Consider the following 22559-nt stretch of genomic DNA (forward strand, 5'->3'; position numbering starts at 1 on the left):
CAAAGTATCTGAAACGGAAAATGCAATTCCTAGCTCATTAGGCTTGAATAAGGGGCTTGACTAGAGCAGAGAGCACAAACAATCGTGATTTTGGAATAATCAGACTGGAGCCTGTCAGGCATATTTAACATTGTGATATGGATACAGATACAGAAATAAAATCTTTCCTTAAGAAAACCTCAAAAATTCTTCAGTTCACTCTGAGAGGTACAGCCATTTATATTTCATTATGGAAAAACTGGATCGTTTGGATGGTAGAATTCATCTATATTTCAGAGCCAGATGTAAGAAAAAAATTAAGTCTAGTACTTTCTCTTGAGGCATTAAGTTCATTGCTGATGGTCAACCTAGCCCAGCTCCATCCTTCTGGAGCTTGATATTTCAAATCCAGTGCCCTGCCTTCCAAATCTTGGGATGATTACTTCAAATAACTTGACCTTGATATGTATTTGTGGATTCAGCTTACTTTTTCAGCATGAAATGTATGGTCTTTTTTTTTTAAACCCCATGATTTAGTCCCTCATTAATGCTTCTATGTAAGACAGAGTTGCTGTATTCCATGCACATATCATAATACAGGAATCAGAAACCATAAACAGGTTTGCATGTGTGGACAGGGCTTGCTTCAGGGGCATGTGCAATGGAGCAGGGCCTCACATTCAGAAGGCCCCACCTTTATTTAATGCTCTGCTGTTGCCATCTTAAATTTCTTCATCATATTTTAACATGAGGCCTGAGATTTTCATTTTACAATGAGCTCTAAAGATTAAGTATCCCAGTCCTGTATATGGGTAAGAACATTTGCAATTGGAGACAAATAAGACTTTGAATGGGCCTCCTAGGTGGTGCTAGAGTAAAGAACCTGTCTGCCAGTGCAAGGAACACAAGAGATGCATGGGCTCTGTTCCTGTGCTGTCAGGATCCCCTGGAGGAGAGCATAGCAACCCACTCCAGTATTTTTGTCTGGAGCTTCCCATGGACAGAGGAGACTGGTGGGCAACAGTCCATAAGGTCACAGAGAGCTGGACACAGCTGAAGTGACTTAGCATGCATGCATGACATTGAATGCTGGCTCTGTCTGATACTAGTTGGGTGAACTTTTATAAATTAAGTATAGAATTAAGTATTAGATCTAAAAACAGAATGACTAGTTTCAAATCCCAGTTTTATTACTTCTGGCATTGTGACTTTGGATAAGTTACTAAAATCCCTGGAGTCTTACTTCATACTTTGTTAAATAAGGTCAATACAAATATTAGGAAGAAAAAATTGATTTAAATTTCTTAGAATACCTGTTTAGAGTGCTTAATGTTAGCTATTATTATGGATACCTTTGTTTCTTCACCTGTTAAAAAGAAGTAATCATATCTATCTCTGTGTTTAATGTTAAAAAATGGACTTCCAGCATTTCAACATAAATTTTAATTCATTGTGTCCATGTGATGAATTTAATGCATTTCCCTTTCTCCCAAAGAGAATATCTTTAGTTTCTAATTCTAGATCATTTTTATTAGTTAATACTAAATGTAGATCTGTGGATGCCCACAGCTATTTCTCAGTATATATAGAAACTATTAAAAAAATTATAGGTGTTAAGGAGCCTTTTCAAACCTTAGATTAAAATTACAATTCATTTGTGCAATGAGATGGAATTATTCTTAATATAAAATAAAACCTAAAATTATGCTAAATATGATATACATAAAATTCATCTTACTGATTTCAGCAGCTATAACAGTAAGATTGTGCCACTGAGATAGTTCACGGTCAAGTGGCTTTGATGTATAAAGGGATCCATTTCCAGAATGTATGTTAAAGATCCTGTCAAGGTCAGTGTGGCGATCCAAGGAAAATCTGAACATAGAAGGCAGAGAAAAATACATGGCAGTATTATTGATGGCTTGCAAGAGAAAATGGTGAAATGTAGAGACACACATATAGTGATATTTAATAATTTTAGGAAAGTGCAAAGTACTGATCTAGAATGCAGACTGTGTCATGGATTTATCATACACACATACATACACACACACAGACACACATACATACACTTACACACATTGACCCTCTACCATCTCCCCAAAACCTCTTCCTAAGGTTAAATTTACTTTTACAGTGCATTTAAATGCTGGTGTTCTCAATGTTTTATGTTATTAAGTCATTATGTATTGCATATTTAACTGGCCCTGATGTATTTTATCCACAAAGCTTAGAATTACAAGTTTTACCCTACCAATTGAATTTACCTAATGATTGTTAATCCTATTAGAGAATTATTACATGGGTCAAATACAAAAAATCATTCCCAGAAGCAAAGTTTCGGAGTAAGAATATTGGAGATGTTAGTTTCCTCAGAGTAGTAGGTCATCAATTTATGACAGTGTTCCAAAGTTTCAAAGTTTCAATATAACACCTGGTTTGCCTCAGTTTCTTACCTACATGTATCACTATAAAATGTATACATTTTAACCAGAAATATTTTGAGTAAAAATATTTGGGATAGGAGATTCTAGATATTTTATCAAATAAAATCTTAGTGTATGTATTTAAAAGACAACTATTCTGCAAATTGATTAAAGGCATAGTGTTGAGTGTTATTCCAAAGCCTAACAACAGGTTTATCCATCAGGATGATGTAGTTGGTATAAATCCCATTATTTTGGAGATTGTCAATCAAGGTTTAAAAGAGTAACTCTCATTGGTGGTTCTTGCCACTTCACACCCCTCATGGTTTATGAATATCTTGAAATTCTGGAGGTAGCAAGCATAATCCCCCAAGTTATCTTTAATGTTCCCTATTAAAACATTTTAAAAATAAAGCAAGATAGACATGACAAAACTAGGAGTAATAAGTTATGGCACATATTTTCCTAAGCCACGATGGTCATTTATTTAAGGCAAATGTATGAAATAGTATTTTAAATTACATTTTACAAGAAATAATACAAAATAATTTTGAAAGTGCCATAAACTCTTTTTATTATTTTCCTGTTCCAAAAGTGTATAATGTTTCCAAAAAGCAGTTGAAATACATTATCTTTATGCTGGATTTTGAATAAATTGCATTAGAAAAATAATTTAACATATCAATACAGTTAATGTGATTTTATGTTTGAGGATGGCTTATTTTAGATTTTTATTTTAAGTCTGTTCTAAGTGGAATAGACTAGTAATTTACAAATTTCCTTAATAAACCCCAGCCATTTCTAACAACGTAACATGAATTTAGTTTTCTATTCAAACTACATGTTTTAGCCATTCACAAATAAAGAAAAATATTGTATCTGAAATAATTCATAAATTACATTTCAAGTTGACAAAATTTTTACACTACTGAAAAATCCAACATAAATTTTACCTCCTCCTTGGAGTATTCCGTTATTACCTGAAGTAGAAGCTATCTGTCCCCTTCCATCCTAAAGCACCTTGCCATTTACCATATTGTATTAGGAGTTCATCTCACATCTCAAACAGGAAGTCAAATATGAAAACAGCAAGCATCATACTTAGTGTCTAATACATACTCAATGAATATTACTTCTCACACTGAATCTACTTTCTTAACAAACTGAGAATTTCTTGAGAAACATATTAGTAACTGATATGGTCACCCACAAATATTTGTTGAATAAAAGAAATAATGACTCCTTTGGCATTTTGGCAAGTAATAAATATCCTTATTTCTATAGAATTATGGCAGGAAATTGAAGGTTGTAAATCAAATCATATTCTTTGCCAAAGCCATTTTATATGTGTTTTGTCTTTTTTTTTTGGTAGTTCAGTTTAGAAAACAATGATAAATTTAAATGATTATGTGAAATTATCTGGAAGATACAGAGAAATCCTAGTTCTTTTCCACAGTTGACGTAATTATTGCTGACTCTTGCACAACATAGGTTTGAATTCTATGGGTCCATTTTTACTACAAATATAAATTAGAGTATGCATTTATTAAAATAAATAAATCTGAGGTTGACTCTTCAGATGCAGAGCCATAGATGCAGAGGGCCAGCTATGAAGTTATACTCAGATTTTTTACTTCACAGGGGCAGGGGATATCTACACCCCTAATTCCCAAGTTGATCAAGGGTCAACTGTATATTTTTCAATTTTCTATTGATAAATTCTATGTATTATCTAACATTTTCATTTTAGAAATCAGTTCCAGAAGACATATTTTAGGTAAACCCTTTTGATTATTGCATTAGCATCCATGATATATGACATGGACAGTGTATAATATGACCAGTATTATCCTATTGTGTGTGTGTGTGTGTGTGTGCACATTCAGTAGTGTCCGACTCTTTGTGACCCCATAAACTGTAGCGCTTTGGCTCATCTGTCCATGAAATTTTCCAGGCAAGAATACTGGAGTGGGTTTCCGTTTCCTACTCCAGGGGATCTTCCCAACCCAGGGATCAAACCTGGGTCTCTTATGCCTCCTGTATTGGCAGGCAGGTTCTTTACCACTAGCGCCACCTTGGAAGCCCCATGCTGCTGCTGCTGCTGCTGCTGCTGTTGGTAAGTCGCTTCAGTCGTGTCCGACTTTGTGCGACCCCATAGATAGCAGCCCACCAGGCTCTGCCGACCATGGGATTCTCCAGACAAGAACACTGGAGTGGGTTGCCGTTTCTTTCTCCAAGGCATGAAAGTGAAAAGTGAAAGTGAAGTCACTCAGTCATATCCGACTCTTAGGGACCCCCTGGACTGCAGCCTACCAGGCTCCTCCATCCATGGGATTTTCCAGGCAAGAGTACTGGAGTGGGTTATCCATCTCTAAATGCATTGGTTTAGTAAGATTACTTTATTTCTTTGATTATATATACATATATATGTATATATAAATCTCCATGGTATATCAATATTAACATTCAAAAAATTCATGTTCATTTTCTGCCTTGTTAGTATAAATTCAAATATATAACAAAGAACATGGCTAGACTCTGTCATTAACAAGCAATGAAGTCATTAATTCTGTTGCTTAGTAGATATAAATGGAGTTTTTTCTCCTGGTCCATAGATTTGCGTCCTGATGAAAAATTTAATTAAAAAGAATCCACAGACATATTTTAACATATAATAACCATTAGTCTATAAGATGAGGCTTCCCAGATGGTGCTAGTGGCAAAAATCTCACCTCCCAATTCAGGAGATGTAACAGATGTGGGTTTGATACCTGGGTTCGGAAGATGCCTGGGAAAAGGAAATAGCAATCCATTCCAGTATTCTTGCTTGGAGAATCCCCTGGACAGAGGAACCTGGCAGGCTACAGTCCATGCAGTCAGAATCTATTTCATTAAGTGGAAATAGATCTTTATATCATCACTTTATAATGTCACTAGATGTAAACTGAACTTTTATTTTTTATTTTTTTTTTAGGCAATGGCACCCCACTGCAGTACTCTTGCCTGGAAAATCCCATGGATGGAGGAGCCTGGTAGGCTTCAGTCCATGGGGTCGCTAAGAGTCGGACACGACTGAGCGACTTCCTTTTCACTTTTCACTTTCATGCATTGGAGAAGGAAATGGCAACCCACTCCAGTGTTCTTGCCTGGAGAATCCCAGGGGCAGGGGAGGCTGGTGGGCTTCCATCTATGGGGTCGCACAGAGTTGGACACGACTGAAGTGACTTAGCGGCAGCAGCAGCAAACTGAACTTTTAAAAAATACTATTTTTTATTTTAAAAAGGCTCTGCAAACTAGAAACACAGAACACAGGCTGTTAAAGTCAGTTAGGAGCTATGTCAAGGGAAAGCTTGTTATGTATTTAATAGGGAAAAAATAAAAGTGTATATTCAATAAATGTTTACCAAATAAATGACAAAAAAATCTTGAAAAAAAATCTAAGGAATGCAGCAATTTTAGTGAAGACAAATGGATGGGAGAAAAGACATTTATGAGAAAGTCATCCTGGCAGGTGGGAGCTATACTTGAGTACCATATGCAAGTTTTGGCTGTCAATATGTAACCTGTCATGCTGTATGTGACTATAAGAAAATGTTTAGGTAAAATTATATAAATTATATATATATAATATATATATGAATGACTGCACTTAAGATATGACAGGACTTAGAGAATTTAAACTTTGAGCTAGAGTCACATGGTACATAAAATTAGATATTCCCAGAATTCTGTTATTGCATAGTTAGGAGTCAGAGAGGTGTGTACTTGGAAACTGTACAACCATTTGAACTTCTTCTTGACTGGCCCACATTATAAAAAGAGTAAGCAAAACCAGTCTTCTCAGGATTAAGGAAGCAAATGAAATCCAAAACAACTGATGGACTAACAGCTTAAAGTGAGTAGTCATTTTGATGCTGAATATTGTATATATAGGTACTTGGTACATTTTTAAAAATGAGAGAACAAATGTCAACGAACTTTGTCCTTCTCATTTGTATGTATTTATCACATCTTATATGTTTTTAGGGGCCATAAGAAAACAAAGCAAAAGAAAAATTTGAAATGACTCTGATCTTTCTAGAGTGTTCTAAATTGTCTGATATAACCAAAAGAACAACCAAAAACTTTCCCCTTTCCTGGTAGGAATAAAGAACAGTTTCTAAAATCATAGTGCCCTATAACATTGTTATGATTATATTCATTTTAATTATTAAAACTTCTCTCAACCTCACATTTTATTTAAGAACCCGAAAATACAAATAAATCAATTTGGTTACACTGCAAATGCACAGCTGAAAAACATCTCCTTTACCTGTATCAGGCATCAGTCAGAACGATAAATACCTTAAAGAGATAGGAAGATGATGCAAGCCAGTTTTCAGTAACTGGCATAATTAAAACTGAAGCAAACTGTGAACCTTATGCCTACCCTGTCCCAGAACATAAACAATTTATTTTAAATACGTGTGCTCAGCAAATGTATGCACAGCTCTTTCAATGCATTTAGTGCTTTAAATACAATTTCATCATCTCTCCATTTACTTCAATTCCCTTTCTTTTCATTGTAAGCATAAGCATACTTACCTAACGGGGCTAGAAGTAGAATCTGGGTCTCTTGCCATTACGGTACCAATGATTGTACCCACTTCAATATCTTCATGAACCTCAAACAGATAGGAGGATCTGCTGAAAACAGGGGGTTCATCCACATCCTCAATAGAGATTTTCACAATTGTTGTATCTTTAAAAGGTCCTAGGTAATAAAAACGTGGATCCACATGGGTATTTTCTGCTTCAACCTTCAGAGTGTAAAGCCTTCGGCTCTCATAGTCAAGTGGCTGTATTAAGAATAAATAAGTAAATAAATCATCAAATTAGATAGAAGACAATTGAATCATATGTCCTTTCCAAGTTACAGTATGACTGTTAAAGCCTAATTGAGTTCTGTCAAGTTGTTCATTAACTGTAAATAATTAAAGTAATAAAAATATAAAATAAAACTACTTTTACATATCGGGTGGAATTCAGTTTTATTTTCATGTACTTGAAATGTAGTACATCAGAATATAGGAAAATGAGAATCTAAATCTTAGAAAAATTGAAACGGAGATTAATATCTATCTTATATGATGGCAACCCATTATAAAACATGGGTTGGTGGATTGTGTGTGTGTTTGTGTGTATATATGTGTGTGCTGAGTTGCTGGCTACAGCTAAATTTTTCAAAGCAAAAAATTCAGTAATCTTTAAAAATATTTGCTGTGATATTTCCATTCCATTTAACAGGACCACGGTAGTACATAAATTTGATGAAAGTTTGAAGACTAATACAAAACCTTTCAGCAGTTATGCAAAACACTGAAAATAGGAACAACCTTAGGTAAAGAGAAAAATTCTGATAGTAATTGGTAATTAGGTTACATTATGAAACAAAAATAAACTTAAATATTGAGTTGGCCCCTCCTTTGCTAGTCATTGTCTTTGCCTACTTTGAACTTCGTAATAGAACCTGAAGAGAGTTTTGTGATTAACTAGTGGTTACTTTATGCAAATAGTATGCAGGACATTTTATTAGGACCTAAATTCTACTGGGCCTTACTTTTTCTTATAATGATGGTACTGATGCTGCAATAAAAAAACTAGTTACCTTTAAATTGTATCACTGAGCATATGTGAGCAGAAAAGCTTAATTTATGTAGCAGAAGGGAAAATGTGAACAATGAAATTATCTTCCAATCCATGCTGTCTCTTTTCATTAGCAACTCTAATTATTGCTTCATACATCTGGATAGATGGCATGTTACTTTTTATGCGTCCAAATGTGATGATATATTGCTATTATTAGCTATTAGCTATTTTTAAGGAAACAATCTTAATAAGGGGCTTTAATTAATGTGACTCAGAAATACAATCACACATATATTACCTTGCCTTTTAAATTTTGTAAAATCTCAGGTTTCATGTTTTAATTAACAAAAGCACTGGGTCAGAACGTCCAAGGTGATCTTTGGCTTTATGTCCCTCATACTTATACATTTACACTGGAACATGATAGGGATATTTCTTAATGGACAATGCTTGAGTGGATAACACATAGCAAAATATCTACTTTCTAAACAGATGATTATTTCCATGGCTGTTCTGCACCTTTTTCACAGTGATGATGCCCTCCTGTGTGTCCTTCTCAGTTATAATGTCAAACATATCAGTCCCATCACCATCAATAATTCGGTATTCTACTTCAGCATTTTTCCCAGTGTCAGCATCAGTTGCTTTTACGCTTCCAATGGCTGTGCCAACTGGGGAGGATTCAAGAACTCGAAGATGGATGGTGTCTGTACAGATTACAGAAAAGAAGAGAGAGAGAGATTTCCTCAATAGAATATTTAAAGGTAAAATGTGTATGAGAAAATATTATAAATCTTAAACTTTACATTAGATGTTTACTAATAAGTTGAATACACTCAATATGTATAATATATAGTTTTGGGACAGAAAAAGTAGAAACATAGGGTGTTTGATCTGTACTTACTAGTGAAACAACCTATACCAAGAATTCTGGTTTTAAAAAGAGCATGTTGTCTTCTTTTGCATTTGCATAAGTAACTAGAGATTAGCTTTGAGTACAAATATGTACCTGTATGTGTTTATACAATCACAGCAAATCACAGAATATACCACAAATATTTCTATATTGCAGTGAGTGAACATATTTTTAAATTGTTTTTCCTTTCTTGTTTTCAGTTATTTACTACTCAGTTTATTGCAGCTGCAGAGCAGAACATTACAAAATTCCATGCGGTCAGCCATAGTGGGGAGGAACCCCACTTCTGTTTGTGATGGGAGACACAAAGGATAGTCTGTGGGGAATACAAAGATGTCCTTCACAGTGTCAGTGTGAAAACACTAAATTCTGACAAACTCCCTTACATTCAGAGCAAAGCAAGAATTTATCTAAGCCCCTGATTCTAGTCGTGCTTCCAGCATGAACCAGCTCTCCTGCTAAATGAGATTTATGTTTTAGCACCTGATCATAAACTACATGCTTCTGACAGATTAATTGACCCAAAGCACACTTCTGATTAGAGCAGATTCTCGCTCATAAACCTTAAGTAATTCTCCTTAATATACATAATACAGTCCAGACCTCTTAGCTAGTCATACTCTGGCCTGACTATATCTTTCCTAATGTGTTTTTCCTTCTGTCACTTCCAGGAAAGCTTTATACCAAACTGGGCTTTTCAAAGTCTTGTCAAAAATTAATTTCCTACTCTCTATATTTTCACATACTATTTCCCTCACATAAACTTCTTCCCCCATTGTCCTCAAATAATTATAACACAATTTACCAAATCTGAGAAAATGGCTCTCTTATGTGTTGAGTGTTTGAGGGGCTAAAGCCCTTAAAATTCATATGTTGAACTCCTAAACCCTATTCAGGATCTCAGAATATGACTGTACTAGAATATAACATCTTTACAGTGGTAATTAAGGTTAAATGAGAAGGTTAGGTTGAGCCCTAATCTAACATGACAAGTGTTTAGACACAATCAGGCACAAGAGGAAAGCCCATGTGAAGCCTGGAAGAAGATGGCCATCTACAAGTCAGTGAGAAACCTTAGGAGAAACCACCTTGGTCTTGGACTCCCAGCTTCAAGAACTGTGAGAAGAGAGATGCCATACAGTCTGTGGTACCTTGCAGGGCAGCCCTAACAAACTAATACAGAGGCCAACAACTTCTCAGTGTGAAAAGTCCTTTCCTAGGAGACACCATTAGGACTCAGTTTCTACCACACCCTGGTTGGTCACTTAATGTATACTTTTCAATTATTTTTCTACATTGTTTTCTCTCCATTAATTTCTGGTTACACATTGACAGCAACTCTCAATTCATTCCTTGGTTATTGTCTTGTTGGCTCTCTTTGCCTTTGCTTTTTTTTCTCCTAGAAACACCTATTCTTGGATAATCAGATGGTTCATCCTCTTTCTTCTTCAGGTGACTACTCAACCATGACCCCTCAGAAGCTTAATATTTCACTGAAAAGAACCTTTTTGAGAAGGCATCACTCTTCCTATCACTTACCACTGCTAGGTATTATATGATTTACTCGTTTATTTGTATGTACCATGAGGATGCTACACAAGACAGGGACGGCTTTGCATTTTTTCACCACCATATTCCCAATGTACTTCTTTGAATGTAATAGCCACTATGTACTTTTTCTTACATTGGATATCTGAGAAACTACCTAACTCATCTGTCAGGTCCTATAATTGGCCAAATCCAATTAAATCTTTTATACTCTGAGTGCACACTGCAGCCATATCAATGCTTTGAAAACAATAATTTAATTAATAGTTATTCAGAGCCTTGAAATTATTTGACAACTCACTTTGTACTTAAAACATAGATAGGCTGGCCCTCCATAGATTCTTATTTCCTGTCATTTTCACCCTTAATTAATAGTCTCCATACACTGGTCTTCTTTAGGTTTTTCAAATACGTTTTTCCTTTTCAATTTAATGCAGTTTTCTTCCTTATGAAAGATTTTCTACACAACTCTTTGCCTGGCAACCTCTGTCTCTTCCTTTGGATACACGTATGTGTAGGGCTGAGTCCCTTTGATGTCCACCTGAAGCTAGCACAACATTGTTAATCGGCTGACTTCAATATAAAATAAAAAAGCTTAAAAAAATCTAGGTGGCTTCAAACAATAAAAATTTATTGTCTTACAGTTTTGAAAGCTAGAATTCTGAAACCAACGTATCCGGCAGGGCCATTCTCTTCTCCACAGGTCTATAGAAGATCCCTCTTTGGCTTTTCTAGCTTCTAGTGCTTGCCATCAATCATTGGCATTCCTTGATTTGTCAATGCATCATTCCAACTACGTGGCCATCTTTTCCCTGTAATTTCACATTGTCTTCCCTCTGTGTATGTCCCTCTGTGTATTCTAATTGCCCCCTTTTTAAGGATACCAGTCATATTGGAAAAGGGCCCCAAACTTACATACCTCCTTTTAACTTGATCACCTCTATAAAGACCCTATTTTCACATAAGGACTTAAAGCTATATTTTTATGGAACATATTTCAACCCATAATAGGATACTCTGATGTGAAGTTAAATATTATCATTAATAAAATCCACCGATGTTCTGAGAAGAATAGCTGCAGAAATACCATATGGAATTATTGTTTGTAAAGTTTAAAAAAAAATAAGAAGAGAACCCGAATGTCAAACAGCCTGAAAATAGGTAAATAAACTGTTACATTATCACACATCCTAACATAATATAAAATTGAAAAATATGAGCTATAGTTACATCAAAAATATGGATGAATCTTAGTTGCATTATATGAAGTGGGAAAAGGCAAATTTCAGAAAATTATACACAGTGGGACATTATTTTTATAAAACGTTAACAAGACCTCAACACTATTCTGTTTGGAAAACCATAAATACTACATATGTGTTTGTGTGTGTGTGAATTATCTCTCTCAAACACACACACACACACGCACAATTTGAGTATCTTGCATGTGAATGCAAGCTATTTTTAAAGTCCTTGTAATGCTTTAAAGTAGTGATACTTATGTTCTCTTATAGTTACTGCATGCTATATGAAAACATAAAACAAACAAGCAAACCCGTATACACCATAAATAATTGTCAAATACAGCTTTGTTTAAAAGTGTTATTAGTCTTTACTGGCACTTGATGGAAATAAATATCTTTCATTTAAAATTCAGGGCTTCCCTGGTGGCTCAGTGGTTTTAGAATCCACCTGGAATACAGAAGATGTGGGTTCGATCCCACATACATAATAACACAGGAAGAATCACAAGTAGAGTCAGCAGGAAAAAAAAAAAACAAAAAACAGTGAAAAGCAACAATAACATAAAATTCAAAAGCATAATCAAGACAAGTAAAACACTTTAGCTGGATCATATCAACAAAACAAATAACGTAGAGTCATCAGGTGGAGCATATTTTTAAAATATACTCATTATGTTTTAAGGAATGAAAGTTATAAGATTTTTACTAGAGAATGAAAAGTGGCTTCCTATACTGATATGAAGCTAAACACAATATCCAGTAGTAGTCAAGGTTGAAGCAGTTAAAAAATAATGGATGGGTTAAACAGAAAATTAAAATCACAAAGGACAGATCTGGTGAGCTAGAGGACAGTGGAAGGAAGTCCACATGATTAAAAATTAATATATAATTGTGAGGTTGGGAAAAATAAAAGACATGGATCAAAATGTCAATGGACCTTTCAAGGTAACCCCTGATCCTAGAAAGATACTGAGCAATGTCATCAAAATTTGATATTAAAGTTATTTTGAACCTTGAATATTCACTATAGCCACAGTATTAATCAAGTATGATAGCCCAATAAAGATAGTTTTAGACTCAGCAAATTTCTTTCCCTTTGGCCCTTTTAAAATAACCTGATGTAGAATATATTCCAGGAAAACAAGAAGTTAAATCAAGAAACAGGAATACAGAAGATCTAGAGAGCTATGTATCTGAATTAAGAAAATGAAAAAGAACTGTCTGGGATGGCAGACTTTCCTGAACTCCAGAGATGAGCCAGCCCATGCTGAAGGGGGAATACTGATGGTTTATAACTCTGAATGTTGCTAGAATTAAGCTAAGTGCTATCAGGTTTTTTCACTAATAACTTTTGAATAGCACCTCTAAAGTGCAAATCTGTAACATCTCTGAAAATACAACTTTACTAAACAGGATCTTTGTCAATAGTGGAAATCATTCCATGGAAAATAAAATATCTGGCTTATTATCTCCTAAGACTTTTAAGAGCTGGTGTATGCTTTGGTTTACAGTTTTGAACTAAATATTCAACTTTTACATGTTGAATGTAAAACATGTTTTACATGTTTAATACTTTGTATTAAATTTAATAATTATGTTTACATGCATAATACTTTGAAAAGTGCATTTTAAAAATTATAAAGAATTTTTTTAAGACATGGTTAAAATTTATTAGAAATATTTACTGCTTCAGTGAAAATGCTATTGGGATAGAAAGGCAGAGAGGAAGGGTGAAAATGGTGGATATAAAAGAAATTTCATAACAATTACACTTGGTGAGATAACCAATAGAGAAATTTTGAAGTGTGTTATATTAAGGGGAAAATAGATTGAGATGCCACTGAACTCCATTTTCGAGAATGATGAAAAGAAGTCAAAAGGAAATCTACAAAAATTTTTAAAATAACAAGAAAATATTACTTAAGTACAGTTAACCTAGGTGAACTAAAAAGAGTAACAATTTATCATTGTTTTCTGTGATGATTAGAACTATGGGGAGGAAGAACAGAATGGGTGGCTGATTTTCTATTTTAAAATTTTATCTATGAGTTTAATACTTTGGAGCAAATTATTATGATTATGATTATTATAATTGGCAACACCATGTGGCCTGTGGGATTTCAGTTCCCTGCCCAGGGACTGGCCCACAACCTTGGCAGTGAAAATCTAATCCTAACCAGTGGACTGACAGAAAATTCCCTGAAGCAAATTTTTTTTTTCCAAAAAATTAAATAGAAAATTGTCCTGATGAAATTGGAGATTATCAGGTTATGGTAGAAAGTTTCTGCATCATGGATCTTTTAGCAGGGAGATATAAAAAAAGAAAAAAAAAAGTGTTTTTGTTTGTTTGTTTGTTTCATTAATTTTACTGTCTCATAGATTTCACTGGGAGTATTGTTTCTGGGAATTTGTTCTCCCACTTTTTATTTTTAGTTTGGACTTTTTTTGAGATTGCTGTAGTTTTAGGCACCAGCTTAGATTCTAAAAATCTGTCTGCTTTGAACTTGTCATTAGTATACTTCTGGTCAAGGATCCAAAACATTTTATTTCTTTGTTTTATTCTTTGGTAGCTGCAGAGACTGTTTCCATCAGGTTATTTCATTTTCATGAGAGTAAGCATTATCCATGTTAATTTTCAGTACTTTCTGAGGTTTAGTAGGAAAGTGATCATTCTCCATTGATTCATATTATATTGTTGTTCAGTTGCTTAGTAGAATCCTACTCTTTGTGACCCCATAGACTGCAGCACGTCAGGCTTCCCTGTCATTTCCTAGCCCCTGAAGTTTGCTCAACCTCATGTCCATTGAGTCGATGATGTCATCCAACCATCTCGTCCTCTGTTGCCTTCTTCTCGTCCTGCCCTCAGTCTCTCCCAGCATCAGGGACTCTTTGAAACCCTATGGACTATAGCCTGCCAGGCTCCTCTATACATGCACAAAAATATATTTATTTTTTTTGAAACACTAATCAAATTGTTTTCAAGGAGTTCTATTCTTTCTAGAAAAGCAATGACTAAGATTGAGCTCATTCATTAAAATACCACAGATTTATTTCCTCTGTTAAATAATTCAGATAGTCATATAATAAAAAACATATATGTTGTATCCATATATAGAACATATACATTCATAATTGCTTTGATTATATGGCCACTTCAGTAATTCATTTATTCAATAAATCTTTATTCAGTGCTCACGATGCATAGATAACGCTTTCTCTGAAATTGTGTTTATGCTAAGAAACCTATTCAAGGATGAGATTTATTGGGTCTACTTCAAAGTTTAAAAAGTGCATTTCTATATTTTAAAGGTATGAGAGAGCTATTCATTCATACTCTTAAATTTATTTCCAAAACTCATCTGTTGAACACAGGTATGCTAGTTTGTCAAGCAAACTGAAATTGCTTTAATGAAGAGCTTGCAAAGGTGTCTACCATGTAAGGGGATCAGCAGGAGAGGATCCAGAAAGGAGACAGACTGTACTGCACTCACTGTCAAAGGCAAAGTAGCACCTGCCATGCATCTTACATTTCATGTTTCCTTAAAGGCATCTATTTGCATGCTTCTTATTTTTTACCTTACAGTTGATGAAGCTTTAATTATGTGGTACGCTTTCCTATCAATTCCAATTTATAGTTGTTTCCTTCATTCCCAGGTGTCAGATTGAATCATTTGCTTCTCTTTTAATGTTTAGGGCAGATAAATATTTCTTCCCAGTGAGTATGTTCTTGGTTTGGTTATCGACTTAAGCACAAAGGCACGAATGCAAGGAGGAGAAAGGCAACTGCCATTTCCAAATTGCCTGTGCAAATTTGCATTTAGAAATAAAAACCTAAATGGTAATATTGCAAAGAATACTTCTTAAGGACTGGCCAAAAGATAAGGCTACTTAAATAAGTGTATTCTGAGGCTATTATTGACACCCTCACACAACATCTAAATTTTCATTTATTAATGATTTTAAACAATTTTGATGTACTTTTTTTTTTTTTTTTTGATTCAGGACTAAATATTCCAGGTCACTTGTCCTACTAAAATTTAATCAGTAGGACCTCTGCACTTGAGTATGGAAAACACTGCAGATTTGTTTACTAGAATTAGAAATAACTGACAGCTCATATAAGAGACTTGGAGGAAAGGCAGAAGATGGGCACAGTTAGAGCTGTGACAGGGTGACCTCCTCAGGGGCAACAAATTAGATGCCAGAAAACGAATGGGAGAGCAAAGAGGGCAAACACAGGTTTTGAATCGTGGCAACAAATAGCTGCCGTTTGTTGACAAAAAAAAAAAAAGTTTCAAAGAGATATAATTTGACTCTTTCCTTTGTTTCCTGCCCTTATTTCTATTCACATTTACATTAAGAACCTCTCTACTTTTCCAGAGTTGTGAGAATAAAGCACCACACACGTGAATCAACAAAATAATTTAACATTAGTTTAATTTTTTTATTTGCTTTGCATATAATCTTATTGTAACATCTCTACGCCGCATAATAATCTCAAACAATACTTGCTCTAAGAAAAATGACACAATTATGCACGTTTATAAACCATTCTGTTGTATAATGTTTAAAAGATGTTTTCTAATGAGCTTAACAGGAAGAAATTAAAAACAAGATAAAGCTCCTGAGAGGAAACTGCAGAGTAGTTAAGGAAATTATGCAATGCTAAATGGGCATTTAGGAAAAGCAGAGGAGAGCTCAAAGTCACACCAGAGACTGACAAGGGACTGAGGCTTTGGAACTGAAGACACTCAGCAGAGGAAAGGCAGAAACCTAAATCTGTGAACACTGGAGACATGATCACCAACTTAGCTTAAGGCATTTAAGTTAAATTAGAGCAAAACAAGATGCTGCAAAGTGTCTTAGTTTCCTGTTCATGTCATTGAAGAAAGCAATGGGACAAAGCTTTTAAAGACGCTGTCATTGATCCCCAGAGTCTAGGGAATCCATCTTGATTCATTTCTTTGAAATTGTCTCCAAGTTAATTGGCATCAATAGATACATAGAACTGCAATGTGTAGGAACATAAAAAGTATATAGAATCAGGAAGGTTAAGATAACCTTAAATGAGTCATTCATAAACATATTGCATTGTACTAGGTACTCAGTCTCTTTGCAATGTGTCTCCCCTGAAATTATAGGCTTACTAAAAACTGTTAACAGCATTTGAGCCTAAACTAATTTGTACAGCTAGCTTTATTTCTATAGATCTTTATCTATACCTACCCAGGGGTATTTTCCAAGTGTGTTCTAGAGGACACCATAACACAGAGGGACTTTGAATCCCATTTAACAAAATGCTAAATCATTTAGTCTAAGGTAACTTTCTACAGGATTCACTGGAGAGTTCCAGGTGGATTTTTGTATAATTTCCACACACTATGTTTTTCTAGCAAATTATATATTTCAACATACTTGGAAATTGTATATTTCCTTGGTTATGTGAGTACCTGCTGTGCGCATGCTAAGACACTTCAGTCATGTTCAAACCCTGTTTGTCTATGGACTGTAGCCAGGCTTCTCTGTCCATAGGATTCTCCAGGCAAGAACACTGGAGTGGGTTGCATGCCCTCCTCCAGGGGCTCTTCCTGACCCAGGAATCTAACCTGCATTTCTTGCATCTCCTGCATTGGCAGGTGAGTTCTTTACCACTAGCGCCACCTCGGAAGCCCATTTCCTCACTAAATGTTGAGCTTAGCTAGATTATAGGTGTCCATTCTCACGTATATTTCACATGTGTATATAGTTCACAATCTACTAGATACTTAAAAACCCACTGTATATATTGTTCACTATGTATTAGGTATTTAAAACCCACCATCTTTTTGCAGGCATCTTAATTTAAAATGTTCGAATCAGATTGAATCCTTGCCTCTCTCTTCACACAAGCTCTTCTGGTAGAAAATGAGACTGTATCTTTTGCTCTCTTTCTCCCTCAAACCTTTTGTCGACCTAATTACTAAATCCTATGGCTCACCCACTTAACTGTATCTCAAATCCCTCCTCTCCTCCGATTCAGTTCAGACACTCATCAACCCTTGCTCTTCCGATCCAAGCAATGTGCTCCGTTGCTGCCAGAATAATTAGACAAAATGAAGAACTGTATGTAGCTGGTGCTTTCTTAAAAAATACTCCCTTAGATACTACAGGTAGCATTTTATTTTTGTATCAACCCTCTTGATGATGCTGACTTTGCTGTATTTCCACTCTCATTTTGCACAGCCTCCGCTACAAATCCTGGGATGTGGCCATACCAAATCCCACGCATTTTTCCAAATGTCACCTTTGCTCATTCTGTCCTCCCTAACAGAAATGCTCTCCCTCTCAATGCCTGTCTTCTTTCCTGGAAAATACTTAAATATTTTTCTCTTTTCTGGTCTCCTTACATCTGAAGAGTTAATCATGTTATTATTTGAGTGTTAAATATATTTATAGCATAAATGTTTTGTATCATTCTCCACTTATATTTCTGTAAATAAGCTTACGTGCATATGTACCTATATGTGCACGTATATTATATTTATGCAACTTATGTACAACTTACATCTACAGACAAAAGCAAACAAAAGAGTGAGGGAGACAATGTGTGTGAGAGAATCTACAATGCAGTAAAATTAAACTGCATGTATATGTGTGTGAGAAAAAGTGTTATGACTTTATAATCTTTCAAAATGCAAATGATTTATTAATGTTTTCTGTTTATTTCTCACTATAATATTATTAGTTATTATTTTTTATCATACTTCCTTCCATGTAGTAGTAAGTGTTTAATAAATCAAACAATGCTTTAATAGCATGACTTCTTTGTAATTCTTCCAAATTATAGGTACTAGGAGCATAGGGAAATCCTACAAATATATGTGGATATTTTTGTGATCACAGTAAATATCAGAGCCATTATCTAACCTATATAAATAGTAGAACAGTGCTTTTGATTATAAGAATATCCATCTTTTCTACATTAAAAAAAGGGGGGAAAGAGACATTTTAAAATTCATTCCCTCCTTTCTCAGGCTAAAGCATCTTCCTTGGGACACACCTGACTATTGCTCTACTTGAAATGTGTTTGATAATTTTAAAATATGCAGATCAGCCTGGGGTCTACATTACCTTAGAATCCCCAGTAGAGGAGAAGCTGACTCTATTTACAAAGTGAAAATCAGCACTTATTAAATCACACCTCCCTGGTACCAGGCAGGGATTACGGTAGTCTCACAACTCACTGAAAGTACATGATTAAAATCTCTGTGTGTATCATATAGACATTTCCTTGAAAGACCTTGTCTCATGCAAACTTGTTTATTTACCCACCAAGCAGTAGAAGGATCCAATAAAGCATTTACTTGTGTTTGGTCCTTAGATATTGCAAAAGCACCTCAGATATGCAGATGATACCAACCTCATGGCAGAAAGCAAAGAGAAACTAAAGAGCCTCTCGATGAAGATGAAAGTAAAATAGCTGGCTTAAAACTCAACATTCAAAATACAAAGATCATGGCATCCAGTCTCATCACTTTGTAACAAATAGATGGGAAAAAATGGAAATAATGGGAGATTTCATTTTCTTGCGCTCCAAAATCACTATACATGTTGACCACAGCCATGAAAATAAGACACTTGCTCCTTGGAAAAAAATCTATCACCAACCTACACAGTGTATTAAAAAGCAGAGATATCACTTTGCCAAAAAAGATACATATAATCAAAGCTATGATTTTTCCAGTAGTCATGTAGAGATGTGAGAGTTGGATCACAAAGAAGGTTGACCACCAAAAAAATTGATGGTTTCAACCTATGGTGCTGGAGAAGACTCTCAAGAGTCCCTTGTAGAGTAAGGAAATCAAACCAATCAATCCTAAAGGAAATCAGTCCTGAATATTCACTGGAATGCTGAAGCTGAAGCTCCAACACTTTGGCCACCTGATGCGAAGAGCCAACTCACTGGAAAAGACCCTGATACTGGGAAAGACTGAGGACAGGAGAAGAAGAGGGCAACAGAGGATAAGATGGTTGGATGGCATCATTGACTCAATGGACATGAGTTTGAGCAAACTCTGAGAGATAGGGAAGGACAAGGAAGCCTGCTGTGCTGCAGTCCACGGAGTCATGAAGATTTAGACATGACTTAGTAAATGAACAACAACAACTGACAAAGGTTTGATTTACCTGGGTTTGTATCAAAATGCATGGATATTTTATGAATTCATTATGTCCCATCTGAAGTTGTTCCCATTTACAGGCAACTAGTGAAGCACTGAATTAACTAAAGGAAAGATTCATCAGGGAAGACAAAGTGAATCTTTGATGTGGCGATTTCTTTTTGAGTATAATGGTTAGAAGTACAGATTTTTGAGCCATCAAAACTGTTCTTTCTTTTCCAGCTGTAAAACTATAAGCAAGTGATTTAGGTTTCATGTTTTTTTTGAACTAATAAAAGGGGAAATAAATTTTATATTATTATAGTTATACAGATATGAAGATTAAGTGAATTAATTTTACATTATCTTGTACAGTGTTTAATCCACATTATAACATTGTACCTATTACTGTTATTTTCATACTGTTGCTGTATTTTATTTAAGTGTAGGCAAACCAGACAATCCATATTTATGTTATTTAATGAGCTAAATAAACATAGCCAATAAAGGTCATTCAGTTAAAACAAACAAACATAGCTATGAAACCTCTTCCAGGCTCTGAGTGATTCTAGAATTGCATGCTATGGTATATGAATTGGCTTTATTTCTGTATAATCTTTAAATATAATTTTATGGAAAAGTGTTAGCATCAAAATACTCAGAAAACTAGTTTCATCAAGTTTATATGTACATCCAATGTCTCATCATTTGAAAAAAAAAAAAAAAAACTTTTTATAAGTGAAAATTCTTGGCTAGTTTTCAGAACCAACAACCAAATGATGAAAAACTGATTTTTGTTACAATTCTCAATGTCATAGCAAAAAAAAAAAAAGTAAGCAGCAATAAATTTACTCTTTTGAGGGCACTTGGGATAGATCTGTAAGCTTGCATAATAAATATATCACATTGTCACAAATTTGATATTAATTATCTATGAAGAGTTGACTCATTGGAAAAGATCCTGATGCTGGGAAGGATTGGGGGCAGGAGGAGACGAGGATGACAGAGGATGAGATGGCTGGATGGCATCAGTCAATCATACACTTTTGGAGCTTATAAATTCTCTTTCTTCATAAATTCCCAGCTCAACTACTACATAAATGTACTTGATACTGACTCCTGACTTCTACTTGTCCATCTAAGCTGTCTGCAAAGAGGTCTGTGTCTTAAATAGACCAGGGGCATAGTTCTATGACAACTGGATTTCTCTGGATTACTAAGTAGATGCATTACTAAGTAGATGATAGAATAATCCCTTTTCTTTTCTCTGTGTTACAACGTGTGGAAAAGCAGCCATATATGAATAACAAGCTGTGGTCTTCTCAAACTATGTTCTAAAGTTTTTTTTTTTTTTTGCTGGATCTCAGTCAGATGTTTAGTTTCTTTTTTATTCTTGAGTGTGTGCTTGCTAAGTCACTTCATTTGTGTCTGACTCTGTGTGACCCTGTGGTCTGCAGCCTGCCATGCTCCTCTGATCATGGGATTCTCCAGGAAAGAATACTGGAGTGGGTTTTCATGCTCTCCTCCAGGGGATCTTTCCAACCCAGGGATCACACTCAGATCTCTTTCATCTCCTGCAATTGCAGGCGGGGTTTTTTGACCACTAGCACAACCTGGGAAGCCCCTCCTTCTTGACTTCTAGTGAAATACTGTCCCATCCAAGTACTAGAGCCAAACCTTCTAGACATCAGCTGGTTGACTGGAACCTTGATCATCCACATAACTGCTTTTGTAAACTCTTTTTCTCTAGGAGTGGACCTTCCTTTCTGATGTCTATTTTTTTTTTTGTCATTCTGTTTCTATTTTTCACTTTTTAGAATGTATTTGAGAGAGTCTTATCATACAATATCTTCTTCTGTATTAAGGCAATGAGACTAGCCTCGCCTCTGCAGATCATCTATTCCTTAATCACTGATTCTGATTCAAGAGGAAACACTATCCTAGCATTTTTCCAGAGGTGCTTTTTAAAAAGACCGTTTGGGCACAAATCCCACTGTCCTGGATGTTTTTACCAAGCCTACAATGATCAGGTTTCAGTTCTTTAATCTCTTCATAGTCCTTTTCCACAAAGCCTATTTTGTTTTCTGATTTTTAGGGAAAGAAGGAAGTACGTGGGGTAAAAGAAACTAAAATACTCAATTGAAAATACCAAGTGGATAGAATACAGGTGATGGAGTATAACGTCTGTCTATCCTAGCACAATGAAGCATAGTAAAATTCAAGGACCATTGAATGTTTGACTGCCTGAAGAGCAGAAACATTTGCTCTGAAGTCCTCATCCATGGATGTTCTTTTATGCATATGAGGTAAGTTCATTCATTTTGCTGAAGTTATAGGTACTTTAGACGTAAGGCATTTTATTTACTTTTTGGCCATCAGTGAGTAACAGCACAGCATCAGAGCAGGAAAAGCAAGATTAGAAACATTGTACATTCTTGTGGAGAAGGAATAAGGAAGGGGAGGCAAATTGTTATGTACGGAGAAGCAGGAGGCTTGAGACGTGCCTTTGATCCCTGGGTCGGGAAGATCCCCTGGAGGAGGGCATGCAACCCACTCCAGTATTCTTGCCTGGAGAATCGCATGGACAGAGGAGCCTAGAGGGCTACAGTCTATGGGGTCCCAAAGAGTCAGACACAACTAAAGCAACTTAGCAGGCATGCACATGGGGAGAAACGATATG

The 22559-nt window shown here is 35.3% G+C and overlaps 1 protein-coding gene across 2 annotated transcripts in view; it reads right to left on the bottom strand.

Annotated features, from left to right (window-relative positions):
* CDH10 (cadherin 10, type 2 (T2-cadherin)) overlaps positions 1 to 22559 on the bottom strand; it is a 188685-nt gene that overhangs the window by 20015 nt on the left and 146111 nt on the right. For both annotated transcript variants that reach the window (XM_010832136.1, XM_010832135.1), the window contains exons 6-8: positions 8553 to 8740; positions 6990 to 7243; positions 1718 to 1854 (exon numbers count right to left, since the gene is read on the bottom strand). In XM_010832136.1, coding sequence (XP_010830438.1) covers positions 1718 to 1854; positions 6990 to 7243; positions 8553 to 8740 — 579 coding nt within the window. The remainder of the gene's footprint in view (positions 1 to 1717; positions 1855 to 6989; positions 7244 to 8552; positions 8741 to 22559) is intronic.

The sequence above is a fragment of the Bison bison genome, unplaced genomic scaffold, assembly GCF_000754665.1.
Source record: "Bison bison bison isolate TAMUID 2011002044 unplaced genomic scaffold, Bison_UMD1.0 scf7180017864538, whole genome shotgun sequence".
Lineage (NCBI taxonomy): Eukaryota > Metazoa > Chordata > Mammalia > Artiodactyla > Bovidae > Bison > Bison bison.